This window comes from Pocillopora damicornis, chromosome 2 (genome assembly GCF_964200805.1).
Source record: "Pocillopora damicornis chromosome 2, jaPocDami1.2, whole genome shotgun sequence".
NCBI lineage: Eukaryota > Metazoa > Cnidaria > Anthozoa > Scleractinia > Pocilloporidae > Pocillopora > Pocillopora damicornis.
In genome coordinates, this window is record NC_142671.1 from 15,506,510 (window position 1) to 15,527,762 (window position 21,253).

Here is a 21,253-nt window from a genome sequence, read left to right on the forward strand (position 1 = left end):
AAATACTAATATAAGCGTTAAAGTGTACCTTTTTAAACTTTCCGACCCATTCTCTCTCTAATGTTAACCTCCGGTACAAGTCAGCACTCCCACGACATCTGTTCTTCCTCAGATTTGCATTACGTCACCGCAATCGTCACAGGTTATTAGCATAAACTTTGTTAGACCGCGGGAAACTGGCCTTGAGTGAGTTGAGAGGCCATCTAACTAGCCATCTTAGATTTCCTTACACTGATATGATTGAACAGGTTTTTACATACAATTGTTTTTAATTGTTTGAATCACATTTGCCTCTTTTAATTGTTGGTCATGTTTTTACCTGTGGCAATTCAGGTTTGCATTTATTTGCCGAATTATCCTGTCAAAGGAGTTATTCTAATTTGTTCAATTTAGTTACAGCACCATGGACACTGGTAGTCAGTCTCCAGAAAAGGAGATTGAAGATGTAAAGCTCCTTGTGGAGTCACTGGAATACCAGAAGGACGATTCCTCTCAACAACAACAGGCTCTGAAAGTACTGGCTGAAATTCTGTCGAAGAATAGTGAGTCTAACGTCTGCTTCTGAAAAGAATTTCAGATCGTAATGCTTTATAGTCTTTACAGTTTACAAAGATCTGCGAGTCCGAGAGTAATTTGCTCGAGCCATGTCAAAAACAAGTTTTTTAAAATGGTGGATACCCTTTCCTTTAAAAATGACAACGTTTGGGAAGAGCTAAGGTCATAGTTGTTAACATTATTTTTTATATCAGTATATACCACAAGGAGTTCATGATTTTTATACCAATCAAGGAAGATTTTGACGAGAAATTAAAAATAAAAAAATTGGGAGAGAAAAGTTCATAAGTTTGTGTCTCCCAACGATTTTTCTTGTTTTTATTGAAGGACGGTATTTTTAAATAAAAAAATCACGACATCTTTACATCTCTTTAGAAAGAGCTCAAGACTATTTGTGTTCATCAAATGGCATGGAATACGTCCTCAGTCTGTGTAAAACTATGACGAGTCCCACTGTTGTGCAGTCAGCTCTTTATACATTGGCCATGGCTGCAGAAGGAAATGGTGAGTCAATCATTAAATATAAAATTTTGAAAAATGATATGTATTGAATAATATTTGTGGTGCTAAGACTGTCAAATCATGACTCTTGGATATTGTGTTGCAAATATAGATGCATATATCTCAACTGTCTGCTTGCATAAATCATATAGCCTTGATCGCTAGAGGTTATGCTTTGTGTTTCTTCATTATTTTAACACAGTTTGAATTTTACTAAATAATGATAGCTAAATCAATTCATATTAGTAAACAAAAGAGTCAATAAGTGGATGCTCCACCAATGAAAAAGATTTTTAGTTTGCTTTTAACTGACTGATTTATTTGTTTTGCTATTTTGTCCTTTATTGTGACTATATGTAGCAAATTAAATGTTACCATAAGTTGAATTCATTTGCTTAGGGTTAACATGCTCTAATGACTTGCAGATTTTTGCCAAAGAGTTCTGACAAATAAAAGTGTGTTTAACGTGTTGCGGTGTAATTTGCAAGCCAAAAACATAAAGGCTGCAATGACCTCAGCCTTTCTGGTGATGACAATTTGTACCCAAAACTGTAAGTTCAACTCTTATTCTAGCTGTTGAAATTAACCTTACTTTCTCAGGACCCATGATTGAAAAAAAAAATGGTTATTTGCCTTTTATCACCTAATTGGCAAAAATGGAACTGGTAGGAAAGTCTAAGTTGTAAATTTAAAAGCTGCATTTGTATGTACCTGTAAGTACCACAAGTTTGAGTGTACAAGAATATATGATATGTGAGGTAACTCCTTTAAATACTGAGGCCACCCTAAATAAAGGGGGGAGAATGATCACCTATACAGAATGTGTGTTAAAAGATAGAGGAGTTTGAAGGTAACAGACTTTGTGTATGCAAGTTTCCTTTTTTTTCTAGAGATGGATATAAATCAAGATAATACAAGGTACTTTTGGACTTGGCTTGACTAGCTTTTAATTCAAAAGCTTCAAAAATATATTCACCTTGTGGGAAAATCAGGCCCCAATTGTTCAAAGGGTGGAAAACGCTATCCACAGGATGAATTTCTATACAGTGGATAGTGCAGTACAGTTTGTTGTCTCTAATTTGCTAGATAGCAATTTATCTGTTGGATAGTGTTATCCACTCTTTGAACAACTGGGTCTAGAACCTTTGGTTGTTGGTACCTGTATTGGTAGCAATCTTGAGCCCTGCTGTACTTCTCAAGCAATGCATTTATTTTTTTTATTTTTATTCTCTCTGGTTCATTGCTAGTCTAGAAAGCATGAAATGAGTCTTGGAGGTCATTAGTCTTTTCTTGTTTGTTTTATAAAGGTAACGGACAAAATCTTGCACGGGAAACAAAATGTTTACATAGTCTTTGTGATCTATACAAGTAAGTTTCAGAGGTATATCCATTTACAGCAATCTGCCTTGAGTATAGAAACTGGTCTGTGGAAACATGGGCTTAACCCAGTATTTCATGTTGTGATTGGTGAAGCAGACTCACACCCTCTCTCAGCCAATGAGATTGAATTTCATAACTAAAATGAATTGCAATTTTGTCATATGGGTTTTTAAAACTAATTGTGTTAACTTTTCATTCCTTCATATGTGTTAGATTTTGGACACTTCTGTCTGGACATTTCCGTTCAATTTTGGACACTTCTGTCTGGACATTTCCGTTCAATTTTGGACACTTCTGTCTAATCTTGAACAGTACCATTCAATTTCATACATTTCTGTCCAACAAGACCAATTTTGGATGCTTCAGGGGATGGTTCCAGTTGGTTCCAGACAGTTACATCTGATTTTCCATGCTTTTCTTTAACAGCAGTGAATATTCCTGTAAAAGCAATAAGCATTTGCTCACCAATAGAAGAATCATAATTTTGCAGAATTTTAAAAATTTAACCAAAGGTGCTGAATCTCAGTAGCCTCTGAAGACCTAGAGAAGAAATCATCAAAGGAAAGAGAAACAAATAAGACAAGATGGCTTATGCTTAGTAATTTGATTAACCTCAAACATTAACATACCTCTTACAGAAATAAATCTATCCTTGCTTTCATAGGAGCTGTCTTCCAATACATCGCCTTTCAACCTCTACTGGTGATGAAAGTGGTAAAAAGTGGTTTGATAACCTTGACAAAAACTGTCTTCAGCTTTGGACTGCAGTGGTTGTTGCATTGCATTCCCTTCTGCAAAACCCACAAAATGGTAAGTACTAAAATGGAATTAGGTTAGGGTAGGTAAAGAGGTTAAGTCTGTACTTGAGTCAATTGGCACACCTAGATGAAGCTTATCCCGGTTTCTGTAGCATGAAGCAGCTAGAAGTATTACTACTCCCCCAGAAAAGGATGTTTCTCTATTGCAGGTTACTCTGCATTCTGTCAGCTTTCCCTTGCAGTTCACTAGTACCCATTTCTACTCCTGGGTAGAGAGAGGCATGGTAAGAGTAATGTCTTGCTCAAGGACAAAAGTCCATAAGCCGCCTACATCTCTAACCCTGAATTCTTGACCCAGAGTTCAGCTTATTAGGCCAGTGTGTCTCCACTTATGTTTTGGTAGTGATGTTATTTTTTAATGTAGTGTTGTTTTAAGTAATGATACTTTAGATTGTTTTCTATCTCTGAGGAAGAAATTTTCCCTGTTATACGAATGTGGGTATACTGATCATTCTTCTATTGCCATTTTTCAGCTCAAAATCAAAGACTTTGCTGTCGGCTGTTTCCAGCAATAGTAAACCTATTGCTTTTAGTAACTGAGCAGCATGAAATTCTGCAGCCAACCATAAGCCTCTTAGCAGCAATTGTCTCAGAGAATGGTAAGAATTAAGGATTGATAATTTGTGGCCATGAAGTTGCAGTGGTACTACTCCTCCCTTATCTTTTTGTTTTGTCTTCTAAACACTCTTTTGGGGCTCCAAGCCAAACTGTTTTTAAGATCTATTTGGAAACCTAAAATAATTAAATGGAGAAAGATGTTTTTCGTCCTGTCACAATTGTGGGACAGAATCTGAGCGTGACATTTTGTACAATATTGCAGGTATCTTTCACTTTAATTCCTGTGATGGAAAATTTACAGCTTGCTACATAACTGCTGAACACAGATTGCCAAAGTAGCATCCTCAGCTGCAAATTTATTTTCTAAATTTTTTTTTTTTAACCTGACGGCTGCAGTTTGTGCGGCGCTTGCGGGAAGCATTGCTTAACGTCCGAAACAAGAGCTGTGAAGATGACTTTACTGACACGTTACTTGTTTTCTTCTTTAATAATCTCAGACTTTTCTCTGCTTTTCATCCAGCTGAATGTCAATCTAAGGTGCGACTACTTGGAGGCTTGCGTGCTCTGGTCATTCGACTAAAACAGGTTGTGGACCTGAAAGAGCATGTTGAACAAGACATATTGTTTATGGAGCGCGTCGTCAACACTTTAGGATCTATCATAGCAGGACACGGTGAGCCAATATTCTTTGGTTCTACAGTGCTGATGAATGCAACAGGAGTCTCTCATGCACTACCGAAGTTCTAATGTAAGGTTAACAATAGACCCACGTCATCCCAGACACCCATACACGTAAACGCCCCCAAGCACACACACGCATAGGCACCCAGACACAAAGATAAGCAAATACGCACAGCTTTACATGTTCATATGAGAAAAAGCAGATATGTGCAACTGCTCTTGGTTTTTCGCATAAGGGAAAATATTCATTTGCGCTCCTACACTTATCGTATGCGAGCGCTCGAACAAACTTGCACGCATGTTAAAATGTGCACACGCTTACACGATCTCAGCTTTACACACTTGCAAATCCAGACACCCACGTACGCCTTGTAAAGAGCTTACATCAAATGTGATAATTAGTAACGGCGAAATAGTAAACGATCATCTTCGAAAACTCTATGACCTGTTCCTGATGCTATGGTGTAGTTCATTTTCATCCATCTCTAGCCTGTTTACAACCGTTTCAGTGATCTGTCAGGATAGTGCAGCAGACCTTGGTCTTGTGACTCTGCTGTTGAAGTGTTTCGCCGTCATAAGTCAAGCTACTCGCGTTGATGATGCGGCTGCTAAGCAGTTCAAAACTAAGTGCATATTAGCACTGTCCATCTGCATTGATCAGAGTGGTAAGAAATTAAGAATTCAGTTACACATTATTGAAGCATATTTAGATTGGGTGTGGTATGTAATCACAACAGTTTATCGTAATGAAGGAAATATCAAAAGGAGCTAGTAAGAACTCAACGTGAAAACAAGCAAACTACCTGAGAAGCGCCGGGGAAAATGCCAATCACAAAGGTGCGATCGGTTTATCGTTTAAATCCGATTGGTTAAAAAAGGGAAGCGAGTTTTTTTTAACCGATCATTGAGTGAAGTAATGCAGAAGCAATCACACATAATTTTCGACTCGCAATTGAAATTTTTACATAAATCAAAAAAAAAATTGATAAAGCTGTGGACATCCCCGTGGAGGCTCGTCTGGTTCACTGTTTCTAGGCCGTATTTAGATTTAAGTTATCGCGTGTAAATTTTAATTGGGAAGGGATGAGAACTAAGAAATCCGAGAGAAAACCTTCGGAGTAAAGAGGAGAACCAATAAAAAAGTCAACTAACATGTGGCATGCGCTTCATTTGCTGCATCCCTGCTCCTTAAACATGCTCTTACACAAGAAGTTTGAACACAGGAAACAAGCATTAGGACCCACTATATGTTTAGGTTGGAGTAAACGAAAATCACTGAAGGAAAGTGCTTGTAATTGTTCATCTACCTTTCAGAGCGGAATCAACAGCTATTGAGAGACGGAGGAGGTGTAGAGGCTTTGATTGAGCTCCTGACCAAAGAACAGGTACCTGAGCAGCAACAAACAGCTTTGTCGATAAAGGATTTAATTTACGGTGTTAAGGTTAGGCTGGAGAATTACAGTCATCTATCAAGAAACTCTCGCTGACTGTTTAGACTGCCTTCAAGGTGCACTCGCTCCATATCTGTAAAAACCGGCGGAAGAGTTCTTCCTTTATAGACAAAAGTTGCCCCGAAGTTTAGAAGTATGTGAGCCAGTCAAGAGCCCATGTTTAAATTTCCTCTAGTTTCTTGAATGCAATACTTCAAACTTCTATTTTCTCTTCCCTTCCCTCTCTTGGTACGTTTTTTTTATTCACGAGGGACGCGCGTGATCTGATTGATAAGCCAAATGTTCAGAGACCATGAACATGACTTTGAGGTAGACTTGGAAAGACTCATGGACACTCGTTTTCGGCGTTGAGACTTTTCGAAGGCTTTGTTGACAGCTATTTTGTATATCTCATTTAAGTATTTGGTTCTCTTTTGATACTGGACTCAAGTCTCTATGGGAAAAGCTATTTCTACAACTGCACCTTTTTCGTCTGAGTGAAAGCAAACAACCCGGGAAATTGCCTGCGGACAAGATAGGGTTCAATAGGCTTATCTCGCCCTACTGGATTGCCAATTCGAACAGTTCACTTGTCACCCGAAATGGTTACGATACACGATATTTTTAGGCCTCCAAAGTTGTATAGAGGACCCTGAAAAGAATCATCCGCCACTATCTCTTACAAGTTGTTTGTTTTATTGTTATTATTATTATTATTATTTCTAGTCTGAAGAATTTAGAAGGGTTGCGATTTTCATTCTTCATTGTATCACTGGAAAATCAAAAGGTATTTTTGCGAATTCCCATCTTGAAGTGTTAACACAGCCAGTATTTGACATACAAAACTTTTGATTTTAGGTTAACAAGTTAAAAGCCTTCTACAATAGGATGGCGATGCTTTGATGAATTGGTGATTCTATTCTTTGAATTAAGAAAGATCAGATGTAAAATTTGACAAAGCTTGTGGTTGTTCATCGTGGTTAGGCACGCAGTAGTGTTATCGCATGTCTCCGCACGATGTAGTCCCTTTCAGATATTTCTTGACTCATACACTGTCTTTAAAGATTTAATCCGGTTCAAGACTTGTGAATTACTTCTGGATTGCATAGAGTAACATAATACGCAGATTTTGTGAAGTGCTTTGTTTTCTTTTTTTGTTTCGGTCTGGCCCAGCAAGTTATTGAGTATGGTTAAATTCTATAATTTTTTAATGGCAGGTGAACAAAAGCCACTTTCTCGTGTGGAAACGAAAGAAGTAGGAGAGCAGTGCTCTTTTGAAAGTACTTTAGAAAACCACTTTACCCAGGTAAATTTTGACTTGAAAACGTTAATTGGCCACCGTAATGAATTAAAAGGCTGACGTTTCGAGCGTTAGCCCTTCGTGAGAGCGATTGACGAAGGGCTAACGCTCGAAACGTCAGCCATTAAACTCTTTATTGTGGCCAATTTACGTTTTCAACTCATTTGATAACACTGAATTACTCTGTTATACACTCCCACCGACGCAGCACCACAGTTCTTTAGAAACTCAGCCCCTTTATCAAATTTTGACTTGCCCTGTCTATTATCTTAAGGGGACTGAGTGGCTGGAAAGAAGAAGCAGATCGAAGGGCCAAGTCTCGCTAAATTTTAAGAAAAACTTCTTCGTGTTATAGGTTGTAGTGAGCCCTACAAAGGATGCTCAAACGCAAACCTCTTCCCGTACTACAGCTGGACAATACGAAACCGACATTGGAGATGATAGACCCTCTGATGAAGTGTCACAAGAAAATTTTCGAAGACATAGGACGAGTACACCTAGAAAGAGACGTTCTGTGAAATCCACCAAGGTGTTGAAACCTTTCGCAAGGTCAAAAACTACTCAGTGGAGAATGAAACACCCAGAGATGGCAATGAAAACTAAACCAGATCAGACTTTTGTTACTCCGGGAACATCCAGCCCAAGTAGACATTTGGAAAAGTGTGAAGCGTGTGAAACTGTCCTGAACAGCAGGAACTTTTTGAAAACATTAAGACGGTGTTCCAATCGTTGCTCGTATCACCGCGGATTAGATCGTTGTTTGCGACGGATAATCAGTGACTTACAAAAGCAAAAGTAGCTAGTGCCGATTCCACTCATCCATGCATGTCTATTCCTTTGCTTAGAACTATTTGAGCCCTACAAAGAGCTTGTTTGATTTTTCTATTTAGTTATCTATATTCTTGTCTACTGTAACCACTCACTTCCATACTACACTATTTCATCTCGTCTGTAATGAATCGTACACGATTAACTTTTTAGGCTGGGAAACAATAAATAGTCTTTTTAGTGAAGGATCACGTCCATCTATTATGGGAATTAATACTTGCAGAAAGACCTATGTCCCTCCTCGCACCCGGAAAAAGCAAAAAGAACTGTGGTAGCGATATTGCTAAAAGGGTACGTACGTTGCGTACGTTTTGGAAAGTTGAGAAGAGTACTTCCTTTGCCAATGTAATTTGTGAAGTTGTTTTTGCGCCTAGCGCTCTACTTACTAACGGATAATTGGAATTTGATTAAAAAGTGGTACTACAGAATTTTTAAATGAGTTTTAACTACTCTGCGGTCAGCTTTCGGCATTTTTTCAAGAGTTAAGCAGTGGAATGCACCCCCATTAGACGACTGTCTGTAATCATAGCCCCTTACAGAAATTCCCAATATTTTTCCGAAAAAAATCGATATTTTTTTGTCAAATCTGTTTGTACTATCGCCATGGTTTCCGTGTGTTGTTTCGGCTTCGTCATTCTAAATCGTTAAGTTTCTGATACACTTGAATCGGGCGCAATTTTCAGTTGGGCGCACCAGATATCGGCGATTTTATACGCTTATAGTGCTTGACGATATACGCCGATCGCCACCACTGACACAGATTGGCTAAGGGGAGAGGTATTAGCAAACTGCAGGGAAACCTGACGAAATACCGGGGGTAAACATGTGGTAACCGGTCGTTTCGCTAGCATCCTTATGGGTCGTTTCGCCAACGTCCTAGCTCAGTTTGCCAAAGTCTAATTGGTCGTTTTGAATTACTTGCTTAAGATTAACCAGGTTCCGGCGCTTCTTAGGTGTACCTTAGTTTATCTTATCGTAGGCAACTGAAAACCCCAAAACTATCGAAATGATTTGAGTTGTATCAAATCAACTTTCTGCGTGTATTCAATCGACTTTGTCGATGTATAAAATCGACTTCAGTTTGACTTGAATCGACTTGTATTGATTAGAATTTCAGTTTGTACTGAAACGAGCTTCATCGTCTACGCCTTTTCGGTTGATAGAAGTCGATCAAATTCTGCCGATGGATTATAAGCTACCTCGCCTACAGCTAAGGTCGATTCTCCCAGAAGTCAATTCGCATACAGGTAAACTCGCTAACAGTTCATCTCACCTACTGGGCAGTTCACAAGTCGTTTCGCCTACAGGTCAGTTTCGCCCATTAGCCGTTTCGCATACCATTTCGCTCATTTCGATAAAAAGTCGCAAAAGTCAGTATTACCTGTCTTCAAGATGGATGTCTTTAAGTTTTTAAGGAGCGACCTTTAGACGTTCGAGCAGATCAGTCTTTGCCATGGCACCGATTTCTTTGTTATCACAGATGATTGGATGCCGAGGAGCATAAAACCATACTCCTTCGCTTGGTTCTTGAATGTTGTGAGAGAACTTAAAAATTCATTCACCTTGCTCTGCAGCTATATTTTCAGGATCGTCGTGGACGCTGACATTTGCGTGCTTAGGTTGCGCGGCGCAATGTGTGTATTCCTCTTAGAGGTTGTTATCTTTGGCCGAATGATTAATGATCGAAAATCCTCTTTCTTTTAATCTGCTACTCAGTGTAAAATTGCAGCAGATTTAAAGCTCGTTTCGTTATCTTTTAGGATTATTTTCAGGAAATTAATGTTCTGAAATGTTCTATATAATAACGCAAGGGCGTAGCCAGGATTTTTAACAGGGAAAAAAGAAAGCTCGGATTAATTGTAAAACCTTTGTTAAAACCTTTGTAAAACCTTGTTAAACCTTTTCTTTTGAACAATTTTGTTCCATTTCAAAAACACAACCTAAATTTGCATAAGTTACACTGCGTAGATGTCGAAAAAATTTATTCACCGGAAAAGTAGAATTTCATTTTTAGAGCTGAAACTCACAAGGTGGAAAGTGTAGCCGTGGAAGATAACGTTTTTAGCAACTGAAGTTGCTTCTCAGTTTGATGGAACGCAATAGTGACTGTTAAGCTAAGACAGTTTCAAGAAGTTGCCGAAAAAATCGAACGATTAAAACACCGTTTCAAATTAGAAGGATAGCATTTTACTTGAGGAAAATACTCTTTTTGTGGCCGCTGAAAGAAACACAAAATATGCCTATTGAATTAGGTGAAAAATACCAACTAAATAATCAAAGTCTTGAGAAACTTATACCCCTTCATGTAATACAAAATAAATGTTCCTTAATACCCACAAGTCCTCACGATACCGATTTTTTTTTAACTAAACTCTACTTTCATTGGTCGTTTTTTACAACTGTCCAATAGAAACTTTGTTTATATCCAACCCTTCATAAATGTTTAGAAGATTCAAAAATGGCGGCGCGCGAAGATTACAATAACAAAAAAAGAAAACAACTTAAAGAGCGATAAATATATAATCCTCTGATTTCTGTCAAATTACTTTATATACAAATAGTGAAGAACCTAAGGAGGTAAAATGCCGCCTTTAGACTGGGGAAGAATTATGGGTGCCAATGTAGAGGAGCTTAGAGAAGACCTGGATGCAGCCGATGAGATGTACGGCGTCTTGGAGATGGTAAACTAAACAGATTTCCATCTTTACTACCTATTTCATACCAGGGTTACGCACTTTAGGAAAATGTTAAATCTATATTTGTTTTCTACGCTTTAAGGGCTCAGTTAATCCAGACTCAACAGAAGCTGAAGATGTAAACAAGATGATAAAACTTTTTGAGGTTACTAAGACTGTTATGAAGGTAAATTTTAAGATTTAATTTATCTGGTTTGCTTGTCCTTTTTATTATTTCAAACATGTTTTTAGGATCAGATAGTCAGGGAGAACTGTAGCTAGAGGCAACTCCAGAGTTAGTGCAAGAGGCAGGATTAGTCAATCTTGGTTGGGTACAGGAGTGTCAAACATATAAATTGTCTCAGTCTACAGTATCATTTGATAGGCACAGGTATTTTTTTTATATTTTAGAATGAAGAAATTAACTTTTAAAGAATGTAGTGGTTTTAACACCATAAATAAAACAAAAAGAAACAAAACAAAGGGTCAAACAAATTTTTATCATACATAGATGGAAAATGTAGGGCTGATAATAAAATGAATGAGAAGCCAGATGGTAGAAATGAAGGAATAATAATCTTCATTCTTACATATATCGATGTAGGTTAAATCATTGCAAGCACAGCTGGCTGCTGAAGAAATTGAAAAAGCTGGAGATCAAGGTTAGTATGATACTATTAGCTCAATAGATTTGAGGGAAGTTGTTCAGTTAATTTTCTCATGGCTAACAGTTATTGATTTTTTTTATTGTCAGCCGCTTTGGATGGTCTGCTAACAGTATTGCATGCAATTATTGGATTAGAGCATTTCAGGGTTCATCCGTAGAGTGTAACAAGTTTTTTTTTTAATGCTTGATGTCTGCTAATTGACCCTGTTAGTAGAATCAGCAGTATCAGATAGAAGACAGTCATAAACTAACGCAATGGAGATAAGCATAGTTAATCTAGAACTGTTTGGAGCTAATTAAAGTTACCAATTGAAAATACATGACTTAGTGTAATTTCTAAAATCTCTCTCTTATATTAGTAAACAATATTTACCTTTACACAGCTTGGGTATGTGATCATAGACAGGGCCTCCACTATTGAACAACTTAAAATAATTCTCTCCTAATAGAGCAAGAGTTATTGGAAGAAATTGAACATCTAAAGAGAGAGATCCAACAATACAGGGTAAGGTTCTTTTCAAAAGATTTAATCTTTCTTTTCATCTTGAAAAATGATTTTGTATGGTGTCATGATAGTGGTTTGTTATGCAATCAGAAGGGCTATCTCTCTGCTAAATTCAAACATGATGTCATCTAAAAGCAAACTGATAAAGGCTGTGTCCACATTGCTTGTATGATTATATGTACATGTAGATTTAGTGAATTAGTTGATACTGTATTTTAAATGACATCCTAATTTCATCAAGAAATCTCTTGTAAATTTTGTTTGCTTGATAGAAATATGATGGTGTTGGTGGAGATGAATTAATCAGAGAAATTGAGAAGATTGAAAACAGGGAAAGGGTAATAATATATACAGTCACTAAGAATAATTTTAACAAGAATTAATAATTATATTGGTATGATGAGAAATGAACATGTACCTTTATCAAACCCTCATGTGCCTGTGGATTAGAAACTTCAACATTCCCACACTTTTGAAGTTTGTGTTAGTCAAACTTCAATCCCCTGAACTTAAGTTGGTAATTTCTAGTTTGTACAAATGGACAATCCTGCATTGTAATTGAATGATCAAATGCACTTACTTCTGGCATAAGTTACTGATAACAATTTTTTTCCATCTACTTCATACATAGTCTTCAAAATTCCCAACCACAATTATAATAGCTACTGAGGCCACATTTTCCATCATCAGAGATGTCATCAAAGAAAACAAATGTCCATCCACATGCACAGGGAGGATGTTGGATGTCATTATTGAGAAGATATACCTTACATGTGCAATCAAGGTCAAAATAAAAAAAACCCTCTGACTTCTTTATACTAACTTGCCTTGGAAATAATAATATCCTGTCATTACATGCAGGCTTTGGAACAGGAACTCAATGAAAAAGTGGAAGCCTACTTCCAAGAGAAAAACAAAAGTGATCAAGTAAGCAAATTTATGAGATTTATGTTGTATAATTAACTCACTGAATTAGTTTTAGTCACATCCTAAACAGTTGAACTTGCACCTCTAGAGTAATGTGGGAATTGAAAGGTTCTAATGATGTTTTTTCCTTCTTGTATTTCTCTCCTTTTTGTGCTCTGTTTAGATGGCTGCTAGGCTAGATGAAGCTGAAAGAGAAAACAAGAGCTTAAAAAGAGATGTGAGAATGTTTATGTTAAGCTTATGCTATGAACTGTAACATTCAAGACATTGTATTTAACCACCCAAGCCAACTCTGCTATCTATGGTAGATGTTATTGGTAAAGTACAGTCAGTGCAATCAGTGTACAAAATGTTTAATTCCTGCATTCAGCCCAACTTAACTGTCAGCAGCACTGACAGAGAATCTAAAATTATAATTTCCTATGGATATTGCAAGTGATATACTTATTTGCAACTGCATCTGATTACAAAACATGTTCCCAGTTTTTGCTGTAAGGGTTTTCCTATTATTAAGCACACAGTCAGCAAGTGCAGTGGGAATGACTTGCTTCAGAATTATATTTTTTTTACATACATTATTTATCACCTATGTGATGTCTGTAGCTAGGCTGGCAAATCATCTTGCTCCTAGTTTGAGCTGTAGACCCATTCAAATTGGTAAGAATTTTTACTACAGTAAATACTTAAATAAAGTTGAGAATGATGCAAGTGAAATATTGTGCCTATAATTAATTGTTTCAGATAGAACGGAACAAGATGGACCTAAGAGATTTACAAAGACAATTTGAACAACAGGTACAATCAAAAGCAAACCTTTACCTTTTATATGGTGGCCATGAGAATCAATGTAGAAACTAATGTTATGTTAATTACATAAAGATTTTAAAACCAGTAACATTGATTTTTAAACAATTCAATAGTCCTAAATTTTCATTTTATATAAAATAAATGAATGTGGCTAAGCTTATTAATAGATTGTTTTAATAGTAGTCAAGCTATTTACTGTATTGCAATTTTCAGGACAGTATACCTCAGCAGATAAGCCAAGACTTATATGAATATATGTTAATGCATGTATATTGGTTTCCATCAAGTGCTTCTTGGTGAGTTACTAGGTCAGAACATGTCTAACAATATTGTGTATTGGGAGAAAAAAGAACATAGCCTAAACCTTTGGAATCAAAGGGATGTCCAAAAACAGGTGTATTCAAAACTTTGTATCTCTTACCTCTAGAGAGAAAGTACAACAATGCGCAGAGCAGAAGGTTCTGACTTCAAAGAGAAGATCTCCAAGAAAAACAAGGAATTGTCTGAGTATCTGGATGAAATAAGGGTAAACTACCAACTTGACCTTAGTTCAGTCTGTGTGAAGAAAAACAGCCTTATTTGATAATCATTTGAAAACCATTTCAATAGGTTCTTTAGTGTTATCATTCATTTTCAGAAGCAATAAACTCATTCCAAGTGTCATCCTGTTACATACTTTCAGATGCTCTGATTGTTATTACAACAGGAAGTGTCTTTTAATTTCTGTCTACACAGCTTATATCGTATATTGAAATAAAATGTTTTTATTATTTCTTGCATAGATTCTTCAAGAGGCTAATGATGATTTAGAAGAACGCATGAAAAACACTGAGAAAGAACTTCAAGAGGCAACTGCAGAGATGGACAAGATGACAGATGAATACACCAAACTGAAGGTTGGCTTATGCTTTTAATGTAACATTTATGTACTAAATTGTATGCATCTATTTTGAGTGATTTCTTGATGTGTATGAAATGGTGTATAATTGTGTTACTTTTGTAAGGAAGAACTGTATACAAACTGGTATGTTTCTGAAAAATTTAACAGATTGTTCTGCAGCAGTCAGACATGATCATAGATGACATGAGGAAAGAAAGGGATGCCCTCAGAGCACAGGTTATCATTATCATTATCATATGAATTGTACATTTTTTCATATGGCATAGTAAGATAACAACCATAAACTCATGATAAAATGTAAAAATAAATTCTTACATTGGTATTGAATCATTTTCATTGTGACAGAGCTGCTGAATTTTTTACAAATTTCACTCCAATACAACAAGATTAATGCTAACTAACCCCTTTGCGCAATCTTCCAATTTTTTAAGAGTCAGTAAGGGCTGTGACTGCTTATTCCTTCCATCTTTCTTGTCACTTCGTCTCTTGTCTACTGGTTTTCCCCCTCTCCCTCCCTCCAAGGTTTCTTCAAAATTAAACTTTACAACACTGTTTTTTTTATATGCAACTAATGGCCATAAGCTCTCCTTTTGAGCATAACAGAAGAGAAATGGGCTAAAACCTTGGTCATAATTAACATCAAAGATTGATGTGACTGGACTTGAATTTATGTAGCTGCAACCAATAGAATATTTTTATCAACAAAAGGAGTCAAGTGACCTAACCAGGTCTTAAAAATGCCCCAAATAATGCTTCTCTCTAAGGCTACAGAGATTGATGGAATGGATGCCCAAAGCAATTATTTGTTTTTTTTAATTGTTGATCATGTAATGGAAATCTTTGCCGTGTTCATCAAATGAATTAAGAAGTTTCTTTTGAGCCCCTTGTTTAATGACAATAGTGGCAATAATTTGCAATCCATAATTATTTAGACCCATTTGTTGTCCCTTTATTACTTAGGTTCAAGATCTCAGGATGCAGTTTTCAACCAAAACAGACACTGATGAACAGATTATGGCAGCTGTGAACTCTAAAGTGGAAGAGTGGAAGGTATAAATGGGTGATTCACACCCAGAAAAATTTTATTCAGTAACCTCTTATGCTATTAGTGCTTACAGTTGGGCTTTAAAGATAGTGGTCTATAGAGCTAAAATTTTCATTTTCCTTCAAATATCTTTGATAGGCTGTGCTTGCAGCAAAAGAAATTGAGCTAGAGCAGTACCAGTCATTGGTCCAAGAACTGAAACAACAAGTTGCAGGGCTTCAAATGGATGCAGACAAAACATCCTTGGCCATGTTACAACAGGTATATCTATAGCTTTACATCTAGTCCATAGACTTGCAAATATTGTTTAGTTTCTTTTTTTTTAACATGTATTTCTAATAACAAAATCCTAGTTACATGTTGCTTGTGTGAAATTTGATTCCTCCTTGATAGGCTGTGGCTGAGAAAGATGAACAGATAGAAAATCTTAAAAAGGAACTTGAAAAGGTACCAAATTACATGTATGCAGCTTTCACTTTATTCCTGTTACAGTGTATGTAACTCTTAAATTATCTGTGGGCTGTAAAGATACATTCCTATTAAAGAACATATAATGATTGGTTATGGCCATACATACCATCAAACTCAGCTTGGATACCAGAGGCAACTCACTTTTGTCTTCGACCTCTTGTGTGAATTTGCTTTTATGAATTGATAACTTTGAGAGTCAGGCACCACAGATTACAAGATAAGACCTCTCTGGGGATTATTTCAAAGCTCAGCTTTGTGCAAACAATCCTAATGCCAGAATGGTTTTTTAGGTTTCTGAGTAACAAGGGGTAGAGGGTTTAAATGATTGTACATGACCATGTCAAATTTTGCTTACTTATAGGCATCAAGTGACATGCATGGTGTAGCTTCATATGTGGAAGAAGTCAAGGCCTTAACTGAAAAAGGTACATTTATGTGGTAAACTGTTTACAGGGTAATTTATCAGTGTTACCCTCTAAGAAAACAATTATGTAGAATTAATGCAAAGTTTGTACTATAAATTTGTGGTTTTATTTTTTATTTTATATAGTAACATGTTTACATGAAATGTGGGTATTTGAATTCTTGGTCTGGATTGTAACTCAGAGTTACATTTAACAGCACATGCTTTTGGATTACAATTCAAAGTACACTTAACCGGCACACCCTAACATCAGTATACAAGTTCTCCACTCTGTTCTTTATGCATCCCCTGTCTCGACATGAATTAGATTTAGGGATATTGTTGTAAAGAGAAATTAGATGTGAGTCACTCCCAGTGTTTGAAGGTTTAAGGCATGTGCATATTTTGCACACTCTGTTTTTGATGCAAATCAATTTTTGATTTGAAGATGCTGTTTTTGATAGGTGTTCCATCAGCATACCAGCAAAAAAGAATCAGAGATCTAAACAGCACTCTACAAAAAGAACAGCTGGAAGTTTTGCAGTTTAAAGACAGGATGATCATGGTAATAATTCAAAAGGGTTTGCTTCAAGAAACTGCTTTTAGTTAGTTTTGCTTTAGTTTGGATAAAGCGGAACAAAAACAAATCTTTTCTCAGTAATAACATATGTTCTAGACTGTCGTGACTTTGGATCAGGTTTGTTACAATCATATAGGCCCTAAAGTCCTCCAAACTGCGCATGCCCTACATACATGTATACACCCTTGAGTAAAAAGAAAAACCATGGTGTTTATCCTGAAATTAGACATGCATGCAAGAGTCAGATCATCTATCAGATCCCAGCCACAGACGTGATAAGTAATCAGCTCTCTATGAGATGACCATTGCACCTTGATTGAATTAAAAAACTGATCTAATAAACCAGTTTTGTAATTATAATAAGTATATTCTTTGACCACAAAATCTGTTTATTTATTTATTTATTTTTTGCATTGTAATTAGGTCTGAGTGCAACACGCAGTATTATAATTTATTTATGTTTGTCCCTCCTAAACAGGCAGAAAAGGCTGCAGCTATGAAAGACAAGCAGTTGAATCACTTACTGGCTCGAATGATGCAATATGAGAGGGTAAGGAGTTATTCTCCCTTAATTGAAGTTAACTGAATATTACGATATCATTTATTAGTATAAATTATACTATACAATTGTATGGTGCTTTTCGCGCGCGCTGATTAGCAAGAAGCCGGTGAGAAAAAATCGCGTGTCAAGAGTTTAATATCTGACCAGTTTTTTGTATATTGTAAGAAATAACCAGTTTTTTCGTATTTGTGTGGTACATTTTCTAAGAAACAATTATTCACCTCAGTGCCGTCGGTAGTGGTGGATGTTTACCTCGCCGCTTCGCGGCTCGGTAAATATCCACAATTATTCACCTCCAACTCAGTGGATAATTATTAATTATTACCTGATTAAAAAAAACTTATTAATTAGTCGTACACGTTCAGCAGTCTTGAAGATTGCATCACAATTGATGTTACTATTTCTTTACTGTAGGGGGAGTATGGATTGAGTGAAGCTGTGCAGGAAATCAAGGACTGCAAGGCTCAGATTCGTATCAGAGACCAGTAAGATACAGAAAAAAAAGCAATTTTTAAAAATGTATCTAGTTTTTTTTGGAAAACTTCTTTTTTCGGAGGCTGCTAATGTTGCTTTGACCCCAACCCCCCTCTGTAATAACCCCCTAACCCCACTTAATGATAAACGCCCAAGTCCCCCCTTTTAATATCCCCCTAGCCCCCCCCCCCCTCCCCCCTCTCTAACGATAACGTCAATGCCGCGCTTGCCTGTGCCTTTGCTCTTATCATAGTTGGATGTCATCTCTAATCTGTTGCCGAACTGATGCACGGCAACATGTGGAAGTAAGGAAGCACAAAATTCTGTGTAACGATGATTTTACAGTGTATTCCTAGCCTTTTTGGTTAGTTCTTCATTTAACTCTTTTTCCCTTCAGAAACATTGAAGACCTGACCAGTCAAGTAAACAACTTGGAGATCAAAGTAAATGACAGCGAAATGGAAAACGAGGAATTGCGAGAGCGGCTTGGAATGGATCCTAAGGAGTCGCTCAACATTGAAGATGTACGGCACAAAAAGAAAGTTAAAGCAGAACAGGCAGTGGCTCTGAACAGGGCCTTGACTAAAGAGGTAATTTACTTTTTACACTTCGAGGAAAATTTAACATAACGAATATGTATTTATTGAATGTTTTTTATTGTTCTATGCACTTTGGGGAACCTCTTTTAAATGGTAATGATTTGTTTTGAGTTTTTCTTTTCTTCATTTTTGAAGGTGGAAAGGTTAGAGGAAGAGAGGCTTCAGCTTAAGCGTCAGCTCCGAAAACAAGCACTGCACAGAGGTCAAAGGTAAATGTGGGTTGTTTGTTTTTGTTGTTTTTTTTCGGTTAGCCATAATACTTCGTTAATTGTCAATTCATGGAAATGGAAGGGAGGGGCATTCTATACATGTTGAACATCCACCAACGTAGAACGTTTTCAAATTGAAGATTTATGGGAATTTGGTGTGCCTGTAAGTCATTCACCGATGAGCGACACGTAGTTCCAATAACCGATAACGTATCGGTTTTGAATTTTTGCAATGCCTTTCCTCCCGGGCAGGGCTGTAGAGTTAGGAATCACTGCAGAAGACTTGATCGTGGCCGAAGAAGAGGATGTAGTCTCTTCGCCCAGGAGACTACCTGTAGTGGATTCTGATAGTGACGTCACCAAGGCTATGGTAAGTACCAGGAACGAACAGTCACGTGCTAGGTATAAAGAAGTTCCCAAGGGGTTTCAAGAACTTTTTTTCACAAGCGATTGCCGAGTCGTAAACAACCGTCTTTAGTACATGGAACTGCACTTCCTCGAGTAGACGTACATACAGCTGAGATTTTTAAATTCCGATAGAGAATATTACACGTCTCTTTCTTGAATTGAGTCTGAAATGAAGACTTTACGGCCTGTGGTCCATGACGTTTTTAAATTATTGTAGATGACCTTTTTGTGTGATTGTTTGTTTTTCAGAACCAGAGGCTGGAAGGAGAAGTAGAAAAGAACGAAAAACAAATTGAAAAGTACAAATCTGATATGAAGAAGATCGAGACTGAGAATAAGGTACAGAGAAGTCAGTGGCCAATTACGATAACAATTTTTGTTTGGGTAGATCTGAATAACCCTGAATCTGCGAATCCCTGTTTCTCTCCCTTTCTACTTTTACTTCTCTATCAGGTTAAAACTTTTTCGAACAAAATAGATGTGGGATGTTATAGGGAGAAGTTGCATGTTAATCACTTCTGGGACTTAGAAGGTTAATCTGTACTTTTTTTTTAGTCATTTTATTCCCTTTCAGGTGATTCGTGGTTTTTTAGTTGTGGTCAAACTGACAAACGACATGTCTTTCAAGTTCTTGTTTAATTTGATATTCAGTATAACATTTTCCTGAGACGAAGCAAAATACAGTGACGTGTATAGATCCTGCAAGACTTAAGCAGGAAAATAATTGAACGGGTGAGCTACACAGCACTTAAAAGTCCTTACCTGCCTATATTGCGAATTTCGATCCCTGTGCATAGGAACTTAAAGATGAGAATAAGCAGTTGGAAGTTGGGATGCGGGAGATTTTAGCACAGCTGAGAGAACATGCTGCAGCACAAGGTTCGTTTTGTGGGTTTGCCAGATGTTTTAATTAAAAGTAAAAGCAAAATTTGTCTTGGTACCTCCCTAAAACCATTTGTTGATGAAGTATTTCCTCGTCTTTTTATTGTTCGGATGCTTATAGTTCCTCCCTGTGGAGTGTTTTGTAACAAGAGATCGATTTGTCATGATTTACCCCTGAAGCTTTTGAAAGAAAAGAAAAAGCTTGATGACTTGATTTTTTTTCTCGTTTTAGGAGCAGAGGAAAGTAAATTAGTACAAGTACCAGCCTTAGAAAAGCTTATGGCTGTAAGTTATGCTTCCATCATTCATTAGTTGAATTTGTTTGATATACGGTTTATCTTTTTTGTTGCCTTTCGGAAACTGAACTGTAAATCTCCATTCTAATTTTTTTTGTTTTCCATAAAGATGATAGAATCTAGAAATGCAGTGGGTCAATATGACACAACACTACAATTGAAAGCTCAGGTAAGTTCCCTTTCCTGTTCGTCTTTAGTGAACACGTATGTAATATCATTCAAGCTGTAAGTTCTTCTTTTGGATTTAGATCGAACAACTAAGTGGGAGGAATGAAGAACTCCGACACGAACTGCATAATGCCCGAGAAGAAACAGCTAAAGCCATTATGCAGTTGGAGAGGAAAAAGACCAAGGTAGTAAACGGTGTTGTGAGAAATCTATTTTGTTGAGATTTGAACTGCTCAACATCTTTTGGAGATGAATGCGCAGTCATTACCCAAAGTCCCATAGACGCCCTCAAAACATTCAGAGGACAACTCTAACTCCTTTCTTTATTAAACGTACGTGTGAGTGGGTTAAGTATCCCTCCTCACCCAAACGAGGGTGATGCGAATACAAGGTCAAAGAGTTTAAAGTGGACATTGAAAAAGGGGGACCTGGGCATAAAAACACCACTTAGCTAAAATGATGCTGAAATTGAGTGTGTCTTTGATTGAAAATTTTTTGTTATGATTTATCTATTCATTTATTTTTTATTCATTTCATTGTGTTCTTTTTTTTTTCTTCCAAAACAAAAGATCGAGGATCTTGAAAAAGATATTAAAGTGTTGAAAGAGATTGGTAAGTTCTTC

The 21,253-nt window shown here is 36.8% G+C and overlaps 2 protein-coding genes across 4 annotated transcripts in view; both read left to right on the forward strand.

The window, feature by feature from the left end:
- The first annotated feature begins 184 nt into the window (after positions 1-184).
- On the forward strand, positions 185-8,236 carry LOC113677239 (telomere repeats-binding bouquet formation protein 1). Of its 2 annotated transcripts, none has more exons than XM_089196588.1 (13): positions 185-248; positions 394-542; positions 931-1,059; positions 1,482-1,607; positions 2,364-2,424; positions 3,101-3,246; positions 3,728-3,853; positions 4,333-4,485; positions 5,003-5,158; positions 5,808-5,935; positions 6,650-6,710; positions 7,141-7,229; positions 7,579-8,236. In XM_089196588.1, exons 2-13 carry the CDS (start codon positions 404-406, stop codon positions 8,020-8,022), a joined length of 1,758 nt encoding a protein of 585 aa, XP_089052714.1. In that variant the 5' UTR covers positions 185-248; positions 394-403; the 3' UTR covers positions 8,023-8,236. The 2 variants fall into 2 exon arrangements, with proteins under 2 accessions (XP_089052714.1, XP_089052715.1); XM_089196589.1 differs by having other exon boundaries at positions 5,808-5,878.
- A 2,260-nt stretch (positions 8,237-10,496) lies between these two features.
- Positions 10,497-21,253, forward strand: part of LOC113677229 (centrosomal protein of 290 kDa) — a 32,509-nt gene continuing 21,752 nt past the window's right edge. Inside the window, exons 1-27 of one of the 2 annotated variants that reach the window (XM_089196598.1) lie at positions 10,497-10,732; positions 10,830-10,913; positions 11,331-11,388; positions 11,843-11,898; positions 12,171-12,236; positions 12,760-12,825; positions 12,989-13,042; positions 13,567-13,620; positions 14,060-14,158; positions 14,415-14,528; positions 14,681-14,749; positions 15,494-15,583; positions 15,717-15,839; positions 15,972-16,025; positions 16,411-16,474; positions 16,917-17,017; positions 17,511-17,582; positions 18,009-18,079; positions 18,466-18,658; positions 18,803-18,876; positions 19,129-19,246; positions 19,534-19,623; positions 20,082-20,163; positions 20,399-20,451; positions 20,572-20,631; positions 20,711-20,815; positions 21,200-21,242. In XM_089196598.1, the coding sequence (XP_089052724.1) occupies positions 10,634-10,732; positions 10,830-10,913; positions 11,331-11,388; positions 11,843-11,898; positions 12,171-12,236; positions 12,760-12,825; positions 12,989-13,042; positions 13,567-13,620; positions 14,060-14,158; positions 14,415-14,528; positions 14,681-14,749; positions 15,494-15,583; positions 15,717-15,839; positions 15,972-16,025; positions 16,411-16,474; positions 16,917-17,017; positions 17,511-17,582; positions 18,009-18,079; positions 18,466-18,658; positions 18,803-18,876; positions 19,129-19,246; positions 19,534-19,623; positions 20,082-20,163; positions 20,399-20,451; positions 20,572-20,631; positions 20,711-20,815; positions 21,200-21,242 (2,212 nt within the window). In that variant the 5' untranslated portion in view covers positions 10,497-10,633. Of the gene's footprint in view, positions 10,733-10,829; positions 10,914-11,330; positions 11,389-11,842; positions 11,899-12,170; positions 12,237-12,759; positions 12,826-12,988; positions 13,043-13,566; positions 13,621-14,059; positions 14,159-14,414; positions 14,529-14,680; positions 14,750-15,493; positions 15,584-15,716; positions 15,840-15,971; positions 16,026-16,410; positions 16,475-16,916; positions 17,018-17,510; positions 17,583-18,008; positions 18,080-18,465; positions 18,659-18,802; positions 18,877-19,128; positions 19,247-19,533; positions 19,624-20,081; positions 20,164-20,398; positions 20,452-20,571; positions 20,632-20,710; positions 20,816-21,199; positions 21,243-21,253 lie in introns of those variants that run through there. The other variant, XM_089196597.1, reaches the window with a different exon arrangement.

What these genes read in the sequence shown, in the direction of transcription:
- LOC113677239 (XM_089196588.1), top strand. Translation starts at nt 404, where the DNA reads ATGGACACTGGTAGTCAGTCTCCAGAAAAGGAGATTGAAGATGTAAAG. An exon ending in CATCTGCATTGATCAGAGTG is followed by an intron (nt 5,159 to 5,807) that starts GTAAGAAATTAA and finishes TCTACCTTTCAG; the next exon opens with AGCGGAATCAACAGCTATTG. An exon ending in TATCACTGGAAAATCAAAAG is followed by an intron (nt 6,711 to 7,140) that starts GTATTTTTGCGA and finishes TTTTAATGGCAG; the next exon opens with GTGAACAAAAGCCACTTTCT.